Consider the following 19,017-nt stretch of genomic DNA (forward strand, 5'->3'; position numbering starts at 1 on the left):
AACAATTATGTTATGCCATATGCCTTTTTCAACGAAACATTTTAAAGAAGATGGTGGGGGCAGTGGGGGGGGGGAGAGGAATCTGCATTTCTCATGTTGTGCAATTTAGTGGGAGTCTGAGATTTTTTGTGTTGCTTTGTAGAGAACTTCACTCCTTTCCTCACTTGGGTTATTCCAGTTTAGCTCATGATACTTCCCTGCCTGGAAAAGAAAAATGATCAAGGACTCGATGTTCGTAGGATTTTAAAAAATCGGAGAGACTAGCTGTGACCCCCCCACCCTACTTTTTTTTAAACAAGTGACGATAGCTACAGTAATGTGACAAGACTGAAGGAGACATATCAAACAAGAAACCTTCAATACAGAAAATACTGTTTAATCCTCTACATACATCAAATCCCACAGTAGCACCAAAAGGTCTTTGTGCTTCATGCTGATCACCTGCGCCTGGATCAGGCCCATGCCGGGGGGGGGGGGGGGAGGAATGGTTTATCTTTGCCGACTCAACCAAGAAAGGCATAGGCAAAATATCGAAACATGAAACCACCAAAAGATCCCCCCCTCTCCCCCAAACCATTTTTTTTAAACATTTATTTTGTACAAATCAATGCAACTTTTTTTTTAAAGATTGCCAATGTTACAAACATAGAAAGAAAGAAAAACAGCATCACTATAAATCACCCACTTAAATGCATGATCAAGGTGTCACAGTTAAGAAAAAAGACACAATTTACAGGAAAAAATCCTTCTCGTCTTCATTTTCTGTAGGCTGAGGAAGCTAAAAACCACTCCCGCTTAAATTTCTTTTTCCTAAAAATGTTCTTGAATATAAAAATTAGGCTTCTGCTGCTACAACTCCTTCTGGTGCAATGAATTCTTAATGTACGTCTTTTAAACAAAGCAAAAACAAGACTAAAAAATAAATAACCCACAGCAGAGTGCACGTTTCAATATTCTTTCTTCCACGTTCCAAGGCTTGTAGGTCTTTCAAAGTGCTACTGGAAAAACAATCATCCCATATATTTATATATTTTAAAATATCCATAAAAGCCCATTTGCAGCAAATATCCCTCTATTTATCTTATAGAAAGTTAATCTCACACCACCTCAGATTGCTGTGTTAGGTGCATGTCCATAAAGGGGGGGGGGTGTCCCCCATTATTTCGGACTGGGCTCTGTACAAAGGAGCAACCTGGCCAAATACCTTGCCTGGATCTCAACTGTATTTGAACGGTTTGCTATTTCCCAAGAGATGCCTTCAGGGGCAGGGCTCAAACAGCAGCAGTTCATCCCATCTCTCCTCTAATTGGGGTAGGGGTCTCTTGGCCTTGCTGGCACTCCCAGCTGCTTCTATCTTCTGCAAAAGCCATCATCTTGAAAAAGAAAACCAACACAACCTTCTTCCCTCACACCTCTTCGTTCTGCTGCAAAGTTAGCTGGAAACATGGTGCCTGTTCTCCGTCCAACTTCCTCAAAACTCTGAAGAATTGGGCCTTGTTACGACCCAGTTACCACCACATTATTGGGGACTGGCCTCACCCAATCATTGATCTTAGGAAAAGGCTCCTTTCCACCCCTCCCAATTCCAGACAAAAGGGGTTGGGGGAATAGGAGAAAAAGCAGGCAAATCTTGATCAGGGACTGAACCCTAATTCTCAAAGAACCAATGCCATATAAGTGATGACGACGACAACAACAACTGAATAAGCAAAATTGCAATTCATCAACCCCCTTTCTTCCAAATTAATGTCCCCAGTATTTTTTCCAAGAGGCCCTTCAGCCTCCAGAATTCCTGATAGACAGTTGCTGCATTAAACCTCCATCTGGTTTAACGTCCCCCAATTCTACAGACCTAAGGGAAACATTTGAGAGGAGCTCTGCATACTAGAGCAAAACGCAAGCATTCTTACGAGTAAGCAAAGTTAGGTACTGCTCTTTAAAAGGCTATACTTAGGCAGGACATTAAATGCCTTGGGCGGGGGGAGGGGAGAGAAAGCAGGAGAAGTTCGTGGAGGGATCCTATCCCAAGCCCTGTTTCCCTTACTGACTCGAGGGAGGGGTAGCAAAACTGAATGGGAAAACCCTGACATTGAAAGTATTTGTTGGCGGGCTTGGAGGGATGGTGCCCCCAGCCACCCTCATCGCTGTACTGGGACAGGAGAACAAGATGTGGAAAACCCAACACCTCAAGCATGCTATTGAATGGTCAGACGCAGAGGCTTCCACCACGTCCATCGCAACAACAATCAAAATGAGGTTCTGGAAGGATTCCAACCCAACCAGCTGGGTTTGCAGCCTTACTGCGGGAGGAGCTCCCAGGCGGTGTTTAAGGGGAGGTTATTGCTCCTGACTTCTCCGTTTTCTTCCCCTTGGATAAAGCTGCGGCTTGTTTCAGGAGCTCTCGGTTCTTGGCCTGTTGGAGGAAGGAGAGGATCCATGTGTTACTTGAATGGGTTGGGAAGTAGTTCCAGTCAAACTGCTGCCGATTTACACACAATCCTGGACTGGAAAAGAATACAAGAACTTGGGGGGGGGGGAGAGGAGTTCTGCACTGAGAAAAGCTCAATTCTGCAGCCTGAATAAATTATGCAAAGCAATCTATCCTGCAATTCTCCCAGTCATTATGGGGAAGGCACTAATGCATGCACACAACTATGGATATAGGCAATATGATCCAACATGCACACCCCTGAGAGTGTGACCCTATGGAAAGGGTTGGAGCTCAGTTGTGAACTACATTTTATATGCAGGATGTCCCAAGTTCAATCCCAATTGCCTCCAGGTAGTGCTGGGAACGCCCCCTTTCTGAAACCTTGGAGAGCTGCTGCCAGTCAGAATAAATGATAGGTAAAGATAATGGATGCCTGGATGGTTAAGTCCAGTCAAAGGAGGCTGAGGGACCCAGCGTTTGTCTGCAGACAGCTTTCTGGGTCATGTGGCCAGCATGACTAAACCACTTCTGGTGCAAGCGGACACCGTGACAAGTGCCAGAGCACACGGCAGCACTGTTTACCTTCCCGCTGCAGCGGTACCTATTTATCTACTTGCCCTTTTGAACTGTGTGTTTTTGAACTGCTAAGTTGGCAGAACCTGAGACAGAGCAAAGGGAGCTCAGCCCATCACAGTAATTGGCAAGCCCAAAGGGCTCCGTGGTTTAGACCACAGCACCACCTGTAAAGGATACTGCGTCTCAGTAAATGATGCCAAGCTAGGAGGCAAGGAGGCACACCAACTTAGATAGCTTTAAAAGAGGACTAGATGAATTCATGGAGGATAAGGCTATTGACTGCTCCTAGCCATATTGGCTAAGTTCTGCCTCCACAGTTGGAGGCAGGAATGCTTCTGAATGCAGCTGGAAACCACAAAAGGGGAGAGTGCTCTTGTGAGCTCAGATCCTGTTTGCAGGGTTCTGACACAGGCATCTGCTTGGCCACTGTGAGAACAGGATGCTGGACTAGATGGGCTACTGGCTTGATCCAGCAGACTCTTCGTATGTTCTTATGATGCAGCCCTCCGTATCTTTAGGTAGGACTCAGGAAGATACCTGTCTGAAAACCTGGGATGCTGCTGCCAATCAGCACAGGCAACAATGAATTAAATGGGCCAAAGGTATTGAATTGGTAGAAATCCAGAGTAGAATATTAGTCGATCTAACAATGCAAAGGTTTGCAGAGCTGGTCACAGTGTTCTCAGCATCCAATCAGTCCTGTGAATGCTAATTAATGGACCAAGTTAAACAAAGTTACCTGCAATTGTTCTGTGACTTCCTTGTGAGTCTTTTCCATCTGGTTCATTTTCACCCTCATCTGGGATTCTTGGTACTGCAGATCAGCCTTCAGTTCAGTTATCTGCAGAACGCACACAAGCAAAAGAAATCAAAGCAGTTAAAATTCATTTGCAATTAATATTTGCCATACAATGGGAGATATCCCTGTAGAAATCCAGTATGCTAAATAAGCTGCAGGGCTGCCACCTGGGAACAAGGTGATAAGGGGTTTTATTAAATTCCATATATATTTAGCTTGAAAAATGAAGCAGGAACATAGCTGAGATCCAACAAAATTATTACAGAAGCTTTTGCCAACCTGGTGCCCTCCAGTTATTTTGGACTACAACTCCTATCAGCTGTGCTGGCTGAGGTTTATGGGAGTTATAATCCAAAATATCTGGAGGGCACCAGGTTCCTGAAGCCTTATGGCTTAACTTCTTAATCATGAAACACAACCAGTGCCCAACCATCTTTCAGCTTGGGATCCAAACACCCACAAGAGCACCTCTCCTTACACCATCCTGCCCATGTCTTGAGATCTTCAGAAGAGGCTCTTCTCCATTTTCTGCTGCCAGGAGAATTTCAATATACAGGGAGAGAGTCTTTTCTGCGGTGGCACCCCAACTACAGAATGCCCTCCTCCAAACACGACAGGTGGCAATGTGACAATCATTTCAACACTAGCTCAAGACTTATAGAATCTTATTTATTTGTAGCGATACTATGAAAGATCCAGCTCTAGCTCTCCTCACCTTCCTTAGGAAGCAACATAAGAACAGATTACTATAAAGGACCTTCTGGTACAACTGCTGACTGCAGCTCAGATGGAGAATGCACATTTCCAGAATAAATAAAGAGGGATTTCCCCCCCATTCAGTGCTAGTATCACAGAATATAGCAATGTAGCGCTAGTAAAGAAATTGACTTGGGACATAGGATTGTTACCATTTATTTTGTTTTCAACGATAAACATCTCAATATATATATTAATTTTTTAATGTAAGATAAATCCAAGTGCAACATCCAAGGATGGTGGACCTAAACATATTAGCATAATATATGTGCAGTTCATTGTTTGAGCCAAAGTTTGTGCCGGTGAGGAAACAGACGAATCGGTTTTAGCAACGTGTGTGGGTGAGAAAAAAAGCTCAACCACTCTTGGCAATCCTTGCAAGAAAAGCTCAACCACTCTGTGCCATCTCCCCCCCATTTTCTTAAATTTGAGTCCCCCAAAATAGGGGGCATCTTATATGTGGGGGCGTCTAATCCACAGAAAACTACAGTATATTATATCTTACATAAACTGCTTAGAGGTAACATGCAAGCTTTGTTAGCTCAAATAAACAGTTAAAGAGAATGTGTACACCAGAAGGTTCTTTGCCCTTTTGGAAAGAGGCAGCTCTAAAATATGCTATGAGGTCCACCCATTTATCCATCAAAGTGAACATCCTTTCCCAATGGGAAGCTGAATGCAGCAGGGACACCTCTCCCTTTGCTTCCTGTTTGGAGCAGGTGAAGAGGGCATGGGCTCATTCCCACAGCTGTGTTGGGCTTCAGAAACATGATGCCAAAAAAACGAGACCCTGACCTTTCCCAGGATTTGGGGGGGGGGGGGGGAGGCAGTGGCAGGTGGACAGTAAGCAAGCATTTCCCAGCAAAATCAACGTATACACTCTGAAACAAAGTGCCCCTTTGTCTCACCAAGAGGTGGCTCAAAGGGGACGTTACCTTCTTCTCTTTCTCTAGGATCATCTGATCCTTTTGGTGCAGCATTTTCTTGAGAGTAGCCACTTCCTCTTTCAGCTGGGCTATGATGACAAAGTGGTCGGTGCCAGGAGAGTCCAAGGCAAGGTCTGGAGAAAAGCTATAAAGAGACAGAAAGGGGGAGATCATTAATTACTCACCCCTGGGCTCCAGTTCAGATGGGATGGTAAGCCATGAACAAGGGAGGTCAGTCCCACAGGCTAACAGGAAAGCCTGCAAAGTCCCCCATGGTCATCTAGTTATCATCATTCAGTGAAATGTATTTGGAGAAACCCTTCCCACTCTTGAGTCCCCAGATGTTGCTGACCACAGCCAATGGTCAAGGATGAAAGGAACTGTAGACCAACAACATATGGGGACCCAAGGCTGGAAATGCTGATTTAGAGGATATGTATGTAGGGTGAGCTACAATAATTAAAATAACACATATGTGCAACATCGGATGCAGGATATCTCTGACCCTCCAAAAGTGGCTGAACTCCTACTTCCATCAGCCCAGCAAGTCAGACCAATGGCCAGGGATGATGGGAGTTGTAGTTCAGACACATCTGGAGGGTCTGTGTGGCATGCTTGACCTATTTGTCAAAAGCATGCTGCTCCAACTACATATTTAATTTGTGCCAGGGACATTTTGTGTGTCCCCCCCTTTTAAAATGACAACATAGACAATCCCACCTTCTTCTTTGGTCAATTACCATTGCAAAGGTTTAGCTAATATTTGATGTGTTTCCACACTCTTCATGACAAAGGGGACAACGGCTCTGGCTCCAATTCTATGCACGCTTCCTTGAGCGCAAGTGCCGTTGAATTCAACTTACTTTCAAGTAAATATGCATAGGTTGATCTGCATTGCATCTAAACCATTATCATTGTATATCCTGCGAAGAGGGAAGAACGCTATGCATTTTCTTGATCATATCGCTCTCTTTGCACAAAATGAACTAATAAGCAGTTCTCCTAAACTTCTGTTTTCCCCCTTGTTTGCAGCTGTATGATATTATCCTTTTCCGTGTGGATTCATGTTAATTCTTCAGTGCAGCATCAATTTTCTCTGTTTGGAGTTTCTCTGCATTATTTAGTGCACCTGTGCATAACACTGTACAGACCTGTCTTTGTTGAATTTCAGTGCATTGCTGTCAGCCTAGCCCTAAAGCTCAACATTCCCATCGACTTCCCATATTCAATATAGCAGCTTTAAGGCAGGGTGAGAAACACTACTGTGAACACACCACCGAAGAGCAGCTTAGAAAATTTCTGAGCCATGGATCTTCTACACTGTGCAAAATGAGTTCATGTGCTTTGGTATTCTTCATGTTCAGTGGGCAAAAATGTGGGATGTTAAAGAATGCTGTTTCACATGCAGAGAGAGGGAGGGATAAGACAGTAAGGAGAATCAAAAGCCAAGAGGTGGATATGGCATGAGGTTTTCTAAATACAAGGGCATATCTATGCGGCAGCGATGGGAATCCTGTAGCCCTCTAGGTGCTGTGAGACTGCAACTGTACTTGTCTCTGACTACTGGCTATGCTGTTTGGAGCTGATGGGATTTGGAGTCCAACAACCTCAGGAGGGCACTGGGTTCCCCACCTCTGTTCTCCTGGCTTCTCCCAAAGAATCCTGGGAATCCACCCTCGAAGCACTACAGTTCCCAGACTACCAAGCTATTTTAAATCTGCAGTGAAGACAGGAATGGCCAATTGGTGGCTTGCAGGCAACAACGTACCTTGATATGTCCTCATCAAACTTTAGTCAAAGTGTGTTTGTCCATTGTTTTATTGGTAAAGCAGAGTAGTAATATATCCCCAAGTGCATTTGGAGATGCACTCTTTGCCCTTGGAGATCAAGGAGGCCAAAATTCCCAGCAGCAGCATGAACATGTTCCCCCTGAGGAACACAATCACTGCTTTTCCAGGTTAGGTTTGAAATTCAACATGAACACAACACACCATAAATGCTACTGCATTACTATCCTATGCAAATTTTGGATATGCAAAGAATCACTGCCACCCCTGATGTAAATTTATATTTTTTAATATTGTGTTGAAAGCTGCCCAGAATGGCTGGGGCAACCCAGTCAGATGAGTGGGGTATAAGTAATTTATTATTATTATTATTACTACTACTACTACTACTATTACTATTATCTTAAATCATGGGGAATCTGCAGAAGGTGGATCCAGACCAAGTCAGGCACACTTATTATTTCCACTTACAATCAAAACTTACTTATCAAGTCGCATGGATTTCAGCAGGTGTAACTACTGCCTTGGTCCAGATTTAACAACCCATTTAATGCAACCTAAATATTAATACTAGAGACAGAAAGAACCGCACAAATGGAAAGAGGAACCCTATGAAACAGTGAAAGTTCTTGGGGGAGACAGTAAAGAGAGAGACAGTATTTCAACTCTGTTGACAGCACTTTCATTACAGAAGTCAAAGAACAGAAAAAGATGTAGCTAAAATGAGAGTGGGAGGGTGAGGTTTTCCAGCAATACCCCATTTTCAGAAACCATTATTTTATCTACAACCTCTTCTCGAAGGGTCCATTCACAGTCAACTTCTCCTACACACAAGCAAGCACCCCTCCATCTGAACTAGGAGCCACACCTACATTAACACGGGGAAGCATTATTGTGAACCAGGCTTTACAAAGGTACAACCACAGCCACTCCCACGACTGCGGAAGTGTCTGCTTGCTGTCTTCAACATACGCAACTCAGCCAGAAATCAAACCACTCCTTAAGAGTAGAAAGCTGGGCAGGTGAAGGCCTGGGGAGAGTCCTGAGGGCCAGACAGAGATACCCGCAGGGCCACGTTCACCCCATATGCCCGAGGTTCCTCATTCCTGACCTCCATGAAATGCCTGGCTTGCCTATGGTCTCCAGGCAAGCCGCTCAGTACAATACTGCACTTATGTAATATTGCTCATTTCCAAATAACTTGAGACCCAGAGTCCTCGAAGGGAGGTCAGCCAAAGCAATCACAGGGCAGACGAGGACTCCCTTGGAACTTCAGGGTTTTTCCCCTCTCCCTAATGACCAACCTTGATTGAGGCAGGCGGCACTGTACAACACTGCCAAAAATGTCCACCTTCCTAATCACTGAACGGGCTCTTCAGCTTGAGACACACCATGCAAAATGCAGTCCATCAGCTTCACAACTCACCGACCCACCCTCTGTCAGTCTCAGGCAGGCAGGCAGCAAAAACAGGAAGTATAGTAACAGGCTGCCATAAGCATGGCGGGTTGCAAATGGTGCAAGTTTGCTGTGAAATGAGAAATGGGAGCTGTGGAACCTGGGAGCCTCTAGATAAAGTGTGGGGAACCTTTGGCCCTTCAGATGTTGCTGAACCGAATCAGCCTTGGCTCTTGGTCCAGCAATTTCAAGAGGGCCAGAGGTTCCCCATGCCTGCTCTGGGTGCTGCTGGATCTCAACTGTGCAGTTTTTGCAAAGTTTCCTGCTACACCATCCAGAATATAGCAGGTGACAAGAGCCTAACAGACCTGGCTGAAAGGCTAGTTCCAGCCAGGTTGCTCACAAACCCCAATTCTTATGGATCACAACAAACCTGTGATTTCTTTATGCTGGTTTATGCCTGCCCTCCCGTGGCAATGAGGAGAAATTGCAGGTCTGTGCTAAAAAACTGCACACTCTTCCTTAGACAGTCGTTTAGAAATCATAACATGTATTCCATGGTCTAGTAGGTTTAGGCGTACAGAATATTGAGTGATTATTAGAGCAATAAGAATTAAATCAAGCATACATATACAAGCCTTTATTCTTACTGCTCTAATCACTGAAACTTGATATAGATTCAGTAATACAGTATGTCTTATGGATGGAGAGGAGAGGACACGCAAGGAGGTGAGAGTGCACTAGCTCTGTGTGTCACCCCCTCAGCTCTGACCTTGGGAGCTACAGATATGATTAAACAACAAATCTGGGATGTAGCTCTCCGAAAGGATAAAGTTCAAACTGCATACTACTCAGCAGCAGGAAACTGTAGCAAAAACTTCATTCCAGCTCATTATCTTTATATTGTGTTTACTCTAATCCAATGCTCATCTTTTTTGGCCAAATTACGTCGTGAAAATTAAGGTGTGCATTAGATTTGATGGCACATTAGACTTAAGCGAATACGGTACTTTTGAAATTTCTAAATACCATAGCTGGCTTTAATACCTTACCATCTACTCTATTGGAAAGGAGATCCTCATACATTCCTTATAACCAATGTGTCTTGCTTTTGTCAATCAAGCATTGAAACCATTGAGCATGTATTATAAGGACATCTGTTCCTTATATATTTTAACTATTTTAACTGAAGTCCCAGGAAGATCTGATAAATTTTATACTTCCCTCCTTATGGCAGACTCCATTAAGGATATCACTATCAAAGTAGCAAAATTCTGTGCATTGGCATGTATTACCAGGAAACAGATGGTTAACTCTTACTAACCCTCCACCTTTAAAGCTTTCTTTTCCTAAAGGCTGTTGGTGGCTTTTTGTACTTTTGCAAGTGTTGGGGTAACCTTCAGGCTGAATTACTGCAATGTGCTCTATGTGGGGCGGCTCTTGAGGTTGGTCCAGAAGCTCCACCTGGTGCAAAATGCAGCAGCTCAACTGTTCACTGGGGACATGGCCAACACATCCCCTCACTCTTGAAAGACTTGCAGTTGCTGCCAATTAGCTACTGGTTCAAGGTGCTTGTTTTGATGAATAAAGCCCTACATAGCTTGGCTTCAGGATTCCCTTTATAAATCCAATTGATTACTGAGTTCTCTTGGCGAGGGCCTCCAGCAGATATAATCTTGTCAGGGGGTCTATTTCCTCACAATACAGGAATTGGTCCTTTAGCGTTATGGCACCTCCTTTTTGGAATTCCTTCCCCTTAAATATTAGACAGGCACCCACTTGGTTTGTCTGTTCAGGGCCTACTGAATAACTTCTGTTTTCAACAAGCGTTTTAAGTGGAGACCTTTCCTAGTCTGCATCCACACTGGAGATGTTTTTATTGTTTTACCACCTGTTTGCCACCCTGGGCAACTTTGGGAGGAAGAGGGCAGGATATAAATTCTATAAATACATTAAAAACAAATCCTGCCAGTATCTCCTTCTTATGAGTGGATAATGCTCCCTTGGCTCTACGAGAACGCACACTAGAATAAGGGGTTCAATATTAAGTGTATAGAACAATATTGTCTCCGCATATGGATTTCATGCTTTGATATTTCTAAATGCAGCCATCACAGACAATGAGGGAGTGACAGGAGAGTTGTAACATGGAACTAGACCAGACCTGGTTAATAAAGCAATTGCCAACGAATTACCTACACACTTATAAGTCCTGGCCTACCGTCTGGCCCACGCTCCTGGAATGATATGCTTTAGGAGGAAAACCAAGAGCATGGATTGCTTCCATAAAATGAGACAATTCCCAGGGTTGGGGAGGAAACAGGTGGGGGAGAAAATGATAGGTGATCTCACTTCAGGATGTCAGTGCCTTGAGAAACAGGACAATCATGGGCACCGAGACTCTGTTGGGAAGCAGCCCACTGCACCAACACGGACGGGGCACTCTGGATAGGGGGGCAAAGCATCTCGGGAGAGGAAGGAACGCTGAGAATTAGAGAGGAAAGGGAGGAATGAAAATATGCACATCAAGAGCGTCAATGCTAACTACACCCCGCCCCACCTCATTCTCTCCTGATTTTAAGTGTCAGGGAAACCCTAACCTACCCTACTATGTCACTTGCTGGGGAAGGGGGGGGGACCCAACACATTTTTTTGCACACAGCAGTCACAGAACAGAAGCTACAGACTTCAGAGATTTGCAGAGGCTTTCCTTCTCCCAAAACAAAGGAAGGGGGTAAAGTGGGTCTCTTTTTAAAAGTATGATCTTGCTTGACAGTAGCTTTCTTTTCTCTAATATATTTCTATTCTGCACTGCCTAATTTAACAGCATAGTCTGGAATCCCAAAACTACACGTATAACCATGCAAAAGAAATGCAAACTATTGCCAAACGTTTTCCCCATAATGATAAAGTTGGTCCACAAGAGCCCTGCAGCTCCAGAAGAGAAGCTTCACCATTTAAGTCTCTAAGTGCTGAAAAGTTTTCTAATTCTTTTTCTTTTAAAACTAAAAACAGATCAGACCACCCACCCGCACTTCCAAATTTTAAGGCGCTCACCTGTCTCCATTGGCTGATATGGCATCAAACTTGGGCTTTTTCTTTGGGATTTCATTCTGAATAGAAGATGTAGATAATGTTTTCTGGCTGCAAACGGAAACAAAGCAACAAAACACACCATTAAGAAGTTTGGCAATTCCAAGTCAGTTTCCTGGTTGTTTTCAATAACTGCAGAATGCTCCTTAAAAAAAAAGAACTATTTGTGGATAAAGCAGCAGGGTTTCCTAAACAGAAGTAAACATGAGATGACCTTTAATGCACCTGTTAAAAAAAGAGGGGGACACACACCCCCTGACCATACTCAGTGGCTACACATTTTAATACTAGTTATGTGCCGAAGCTGTAGATTTGTGACTGAAGTAGAAAAAACTGCAACACTTGTTATTGGGAGTGGTACATTACACCCTCCTCCCACTTTATCCTTCCAACAACCCAGTGAGGTAACTTATGGGATGTGTGTGTGTATGTATGTATGTATGAGAAAGAGAAACCCTGATCATATCCAATATGCTATCCCGACTCACACACTTCCTTGCCAAGCAGTTTCCAAGACACATTTATGCAGGGCAATGTATATGTTGTGATCCCATGTGGCAATGGGTGCAGAATTCATCAAAAAATAAACTTTAAATAGTAGTAGTGCACTACAAAGCCACTACAGATTTCCACCTTCCCAGTTGCTGCAGAGGCTCCTCAACTTGTACAGAAGTACAGAGCAAAGCAGCAAGTTTCCAGTCCTCACAGCTGGGAAGAAATGTGGGCCATGCCTGCTTAAAAGTCAAAATAGTTTCTAAATAGGCAAGTGCTCTTTCTCTCCTAATCACCCCCCTGCTCTAAATCCCAAATAACCCCAAAGGTGGCTTGAGTTTATTATTGTTTTTAAAGCAAGAGGACTGCAGTATGTGTTAGCGCATACTTTGGTCCTCTGAAAAAGCAAACCACACCAAAAGACGAATACTTCTCATTTACCATAAAGCAACAGCCTGCTATTGAGAGCTCCCTTAATAAATGATTTGAGGAACATATCCTAATATTCAAGAACATATTGGTTTACCCTACGGAAGCATTCAAACATACAGTTTTAGCAGCCAGCCCACCGTAGAAGTGCATTAGACACTTTGGGCCAAATTGTCATCCTTTCCCCGCAGACAGAGTTCAGGGAAAACAGTTTTTTTTTCTTCACTTCGCAGCAGAAGACAGTTTTGCCATCTCCAGTTAGGGTTGGAAGAAACTGCTGCCTGAAACCCTGGAGAGCTACTGTCAATCAGTGTGGACAATATGGAGCTAGACAGACCAATGGCAGCTTCCAACGTTCCATGCCTTCTCATAGAACCCCTGCATGTTTCCATGCATGTTTATATACATCCTATCTCAGAGTTGAAAAAGCCACTGAAGGTCTGTAAGATGGCTACAATCCTTTGGCCAGAAAAAGCAAGCCTGCTTTTCTGCTGCATACGCCTCCATATGCCACAGGAGTGCACACAGAGAGTGAAGCTGCCGAGGGAGCTACACTGATAGTGCATTACCTGTTGTAGTGGGTGCCACCGCTGAGTCGGCCATACTGTTCGTTTTCCGGCAGGCTTGTCCGGGAAGAGGTACTCAAGTGCTTACGTTGCTCTTTGGTCTTCTGCAAGACTCTTTTATAGGAGAGTGTGCAAAGCCAGCAGAGTAGCTTCCCATCCACCTAGGTAGATGAGAAAAGGGACAAAACAGGCAAGATGTTATCACACACTCTCCTAGACAAAAGGAAAAGCACAACAGCCAAAATGGAACTGAGAAGCAGCTCTTCTGAAACAGACCATACTTAGAAACAAAATAGTCACGACCGTTTAAACTTAAGGGTAGCCAATGTGGTGCCTTCTAGATATTGCTGGACTACAACTCCCAGTTTTTCTGAGAACTGGCCATGTTGGCTGGGACTGACAGGAGCTGGTATCTGACATCTGGAAGGCACCATGTATTACTGGTGGGAAAGATATGAGCCAATTCACACAGCAATCTTTCCCCTAAAACTAGTGAATTTAAGTTTCACTCCTTCTCATGCTAGATGACCAGCAAGATCTCAAGATGTTGGCCAGGAACCCATGTGGAATCCATGTCTCACTGAGCAAAGGAGACATCAGGGCAGTGGGCACCTGCAACAGGCAGAAAAACTTCAAGGAAATGCAGTGAGCCAATGAGGAGGAGGTCCCTCAGTCCCTATTGTGAGGGACTTAATGTTCAGTAGTTGGTTCCGAAGCTTACCCCACCTCCTGGCATGGTCAAAATAATGACAATACCAAAGTCATAACGATGACTCAGTAGGGAGCAATCTGATGAGCACACAGAATCATAAAATCTTAAAAGTTGGAAGAGTTATCTAGTCCAACCCCCTGCAAAGCTGGAACATCTGTAGGACATACTTTTAACCGTGTCATGTGTTAAATGGCCTTTTGGTGCTCAGAATCTACACACAGCAGACAGCTTCTTCACTTTCCATGCTGAATGTATATGAGCACTCACTTTTTTCCTGTCATCTTTCCTGTCAAAGGCACACTGCTGCTTACACTGCTCACATGAATGTGGTGGTCCATACTTTTTCTCGGAGTTTGTACAACGCTGGCACTTGTTACCAATAAATGCAGCAATTATATTGCAATACTGGCATGGTTTGGGCTGTAAAAAACCAGAAAATTTGAATAAATTAATGATGCACTTTAATTATATATGCAATCGCCAAGACTTGCTCCAGTGTTCTCAACATTGCCTCCTTGCTTTCTCTCAACTAGAAGGATAAGTTTCCAAAAACACACTACGTACATTTAACTACCCTAAGCTTGCTGTGACCTTTTCTTCCACTTGCTGGTCTACTGGAAACTGGCCAGAGTTCCACCCACCTCTGCTTTTAAACCACCGTAGCAGGAATGGGGAATTTCCAGTCTGGATGTCAATCTTGTCACACTAGGGAGTCAAATTCTCCCGAGTTCATTTTTTTTAAAAAAAACACCAAACCCAGATAGTTGACATCATTGCAGTGTAGGATGATGTCCCCTGATGGATAGAGTTTGATTTTGCATTGGCTGCCACACCAGTTCCCCTGACCATAGCAGCAGGATGCAATCCCCTCATCAGCTAACAAGCAGGAGTTAGATCCTGCTCAGTTTAGCTGACATTCAGGGCTGCAAAGCGCAATGCTACCAAATGTGACTATGATGTCAGGTGATTGATACATAGGCTCCACCTGCCTGTCAAACTTGGTCCTCAGGGTGGGAAGATAAGGATCTGGCCCACTGGCAGGAATAGATTTCCCACCCTTTCACTATACTATAGGAATTAAGATAAACTTCCAGTGCGTAAGGAAAGAAGACTGAAACATACCGTCCCATAAAGTTTCACGTTCTGTGCACACTTCTTGCATATTGTGTTGGTTTTGCTAGCAAAACAACAAAAATATTAAATTAAGATAGGAAAACATGATATAACATGATCTGCATTTATAGATTATAAAAGAAGTAACTTTGCTGCTTTTTGAATTATATACCATTTATGCTTTACATGATATGGTCAATTTGTAACTATTAAGTTCTGGATCCAATTCTAGAATATTTTAATTTAAGAAACAAAAAAATGCATAATATATAAACATGCAGAAAGACAGAATGATTTGCTGTCTCCTGTTTAAAATAGTAGGGGTTGCTCATGAGTGTTCAACTCAATTGGAGTTGTGCAAAGCTATTTCAAATTGTATTCTACATAGCAATTCTACTTTGCATTAAAAAGGTCCTAAATTAAATCCCTGGCATCTCCAAAAAGGACATGGGAGAGAACCATGTCTAAAATCCTGGCCAGCTGCTGCCAGTCAGAGCAGACAATACTGGGCTATGTGGATCAATGGTCTGACTCAGCACAAGGCATCTTCCTATGTTTCTATGGTCCAAGCTTGCAATCCCAAGCCTTCCAATCCTTGGAAACAGACTCTGATAGAGTTCACTTCTGAACTGATGTGTGAATTAGTTAGCAAAATAATGCTGAGTATTTTTCACTACTGGATAGAAAGTCAGACCCCCTGACTGATTCAACCTGGCAAAGCACCACTCTTATGCTTAAAACAATAGCTCAAGTGTTTTGGAGATTCAACAAATGCTGAAGGCACCAGAACAGGCGGCCTTTGTTTTGGAATCAAACAATGAAAAGCCACAATTTAAGATATCTCAAAGAAAGCAGTTCCATTTTCCCCCAGCCACCCAGACAATCCAGTGTAAAAAGGCTGAACAAGCATTTACCTCTCTTGTTGGAATTCAGTTCTGCAATAAGTACATTTAACAATGGGGTGTGCAATCCGACATTCCTGAAAAGAGAAATATTTTTGAAAGTTATAAACATCTAGGTAATTGAATTGAAAGGCAAAAACATACAAAAGGCGTTCGGGTTGTCACTAATGTATCATCCCGTAAACTTAAGGAGTGTGATACTGACAAGGAATGGTGAAGAGAGAAATCCCATCGTGATAAAGATGAAGGCAGGTACTAGAGTGGTGACTCAAAGTGGGAAACTATCAAACAACAGATTTTTGTATTCTGGCCCAGGAAGCAATTAGAGAGGGCTACTGCTTTACACAGCATCCAACTAGAGAAGATGGCCAGTGCAACAGGCAGGGTCATCATACAATGTTATCATCTCCAGAGTCAAAACTCCTCTCTTTATAGTTCATCTGCATATTTTGCTAGTGGCACAGAAAACTGCAATTCTTCTAAGAAAAACAACATAGTGTCTCTTTAGCAATGAGTATGTTAATAGGGATGCATAAAGAAAATCATGGCTCCTTCATTATTGCTCTTGATTGTAATCAGTCACTGAAGAGAGTCATACTGCAGCAAAGGAACAGTAGTTAGATACCACATTAGATAAGAAGCAGCATTTAACTATAAGCAAGAGTGCAAAACACAAACAAGAACAAGATGTCAGTAATTACTTTCAGTACATTTAAACCCAATTGTTTTTAAACTTGATTGTAAGTTGCCTAAGGAATACCCTTTTTAGATGACTTAACAAGTTAATAAAACAACAACAATTTAATAAAAACAACAACATATTGTGGTTTTCTTTCTTTTTATGTTGTGAATCGCCCTGAGATCTTCGAATGAAGGGTGTTATACAAATTGGGATCTAATAACTAATAATAATATTGCCTAGGATGAGACACCAACATCTTTATTCCTGATCTTATTATATGACTCATTTGTCCCGTTATATGGTCTTTAATGTATTTCTTTTATGATTATATTGATTTTATTGTGAAATTGCCTGGGAGCTGTTTGGCTGAAGAATAACTTACGAAACATGCTAACTACATACTGCCACAGGCCACATCTTTCTTAATGAACCCCAATTAGAAGCTAACACACAAGGCACACGCATACAAATAATAGGAATAAACAAATACACTCTGACTTCACAAAGGATGTATGCAGGAAATAACTAAGTGGGATTTGTGGGTACACTCACAAACCCAAGAGGTGCCTTCCTACCCAGTTTCCAAACCACCTCCCTAAGCAACAACACCTACATAGGCCAATCCTACCCATGTTTACTCAGAAATAAGGTCCACTACATTCAGAGGGGCTTTCTCTCAGGTAAGAGCACATAACTGAAGTCTTGGCTTCTTGCTCCATTCCTTTCCCCTTCTATTGCCTTCATCAAAGCACTTCCTGAAGAAGAAGAAACCAGTCCCAGAGTCGGAGTGGTGGTATAATAGCTATATGAAACTGGACCGCAGAGACGTGACTTTGAATTCCCACCGCTCATCCCAAAGATCCCTGAACAGTCTTGGGCCATACTCTCAAACCTAGCCTACCTCACACAGCTACTGCATGGATATCCAGGAGATTATGCTCCCTATGGCACCTACACCTCCTGTGCAGAAAGTTGTACGGAATATAAACGCATCCTGATTTATATCAGGATTTCTCTTATTCCCTTCACCCAGCCTTCAAAGATCTTTGAATACGTCATGGCTCAGCCGTGCTTGTCAGGGATGATGACAGCAACCCTGTGAGGTAGGCCAGTTGATTCCAATATGGAGTGGTGGCCGGGGGGGGGGAGAGGGGGGGGAGGCCGAGTAATGCTGGCCTTCGATTACAGCACGCCTCGGCCACAACAACAACAACCCTGCGAGGTAGGCCGGTGTTGTTTTGATTCCAGCATGAACTGGAGGGTCAGGGAGGAGGCGGCAGAGAGAGACAGAAGAAGGTTAGAGGCCGAGCGAAGCTGTTCTGGCTAAGGTCACCCAAGGAGGCGGCTAAGCTGAGCTCCGACGGGAGAGGAAGAGAAGGGTCGGCGTGTGGGATTCTGGCTCACAGCTCGCGCTCCTAACCGCCACGGCGCCCGCGCCCCCTCAGCCCCCGCCCGTTCCTGGCCCTGACCTTGCAGAGCTGCTGTCCCTGGCTGAGCGCCTCGAACGGGAAGCGCTGGTGGCACTTGGTGCAAGCATAAAGCGCCGCCATCCCGCCGCCCGCACTGACAGGCGCAGCTCTAACCCAACCCGACGTGACGCTCCCGCCTGCCTACGGCGCCATTGGTCGAGGGCGGCGCCACTCACCGCTTCGGAGGCGGGGCCTCCGTTCGTACCTGGAGGCTCATTGATTCTCCGGAGACGTCACTCAGAGGTTTAGGGCGGGGCGGGCTCGAGTTGTTGCGGGAAGAAGCCGGGGAAGGGAAGGGCGGAGCTGCGTCACCGGGTGTGCCTCCGTCCGGGGTTGCGCAAGGGGAGCGGCGTCACGGCGCCAACTCGGGTCACCCTTAACCATAGAGATAGCCAGAGAAAATTGTAGAGTAACGTGCAATATGAAATATGTTCTCCTGTGGTTATTGCTGTGGTAAAAACTGGGGACCCTCCCATTTGCTAGTGTTGCCCATAAGTACGGCGTGGAATCTCTGTGAGGAAAACAGGACTGATATAACTCGAACTGGAAGTTTGAGTGGCAAAACTAGATCAGAAGCATAGAAAGTATTGAGACAACGTGTGACTCTATAGTTGCATCTCTAGGAATTGCCTCTACGCTCCCGCACGTCTTCTGTTCTCTCGCGAGATCTGTGTGTGCTTTGGATGGGGTGGAGGTGGTTATGCTTGTTTCGCATGTTGTTTCGATTACAAAGTGGCTTTTAATTGCTATGGTCCCCTTTGCAGAGGGTTGCGTCCTGTTCTCGCAGTGGCCACGCAGATGCCTCGAGGAGCAACAGGCACCCAGAAGCCCCATTGCCTCTGACCTCTGGGGCAGAGCATAGTCGTCCTGGCAAGGAGCCCCCGGCTG

General features: G+C 44.2%; 1 protein-coding gene across 2 annotated transcripts; it reads right to left on the reverse strand.

The window, feature by feature from the left end:
- Positions 1-355: 355 nt before the first annotated feature.
- FAM76A (family with sequence similarity 76 member A) lies at positions 356-18,289 on the reverse strand. Of its 2 annotated transcripts, XM_028738700.2 has the most exons (10): positions 18,130-18,289; positions 15,991-16,055; positions 15,086-15,140; positions 14,231-14,383; positions 13,255-13,412; positions 11,729-11,815; positions 11,024-11,155; positions 5,498-5,633; positions 3,747-3,848; positions 356-2,413 (listed from the first exon to the last, which is right to left on the reverse strand). In XM_028738700.2, exons 1-10 carry the CDS (start codon positions 18,208-18,210, stop codon positions 2,327-2,329), a joined length of 1,056 nt encoding a protein of 351 aa, XP_028594533.1. In that variant the 5' UTR covers positions 18,211-18,289; the 3' UTR covers positions 356-2,326. The 2 variants fall into 2 exon arrangements, with proteins under 2 accessions (XP_028594533.1, XP_028594534.1); XM_028738701.2 differs by lacking the exon at positions 11,024-11,155.
- Positions 18,290-19,017: the final 728 nt, after the last annotated feature.

Source organism: Podarcis muralis, chromosome 7, assembly GCF_964188315.1.
Source record: "Podarcis muralis chromosome 7, rPodMur119.hap1.1, whole genome shotgun sequence".
Classification (NCBI taxonomy): domain Eukaryota; kingdom Metazoa; phylum Chordata; class Lepidosauria; order Squamata; family Lacertidae; genus Podarcis; species Podarcis muralis.

What these genes read in the sequence shown, in the direction of transcription:
- FAM76A (XM_028738700.2), bottom strand. Translation starts at nt 18,210, where the DNA reads ATGGCGGCGCTTTATGCTTGCACCAAGTGCCACCAGCGCTTCCCGTTC. An exon ending in GGTGGCACCCACTACAACAG is followed by an intron (nt 11,816 to 13,254) that starts GTAATGCACTAT and finishes TTCCGTTTGCAG; the next exon opens with CCAGAAAACATTATCTACAT. An exon ending in TCCTAGAGAAAGAGAAGAAG is followed by an intron (nt 3,849 to 5,497) that starts GTAACGTCCCCT and finishes TGCGTTCTGCAG; the next exon opens with ATAACTGAACTGAAGGCTGA.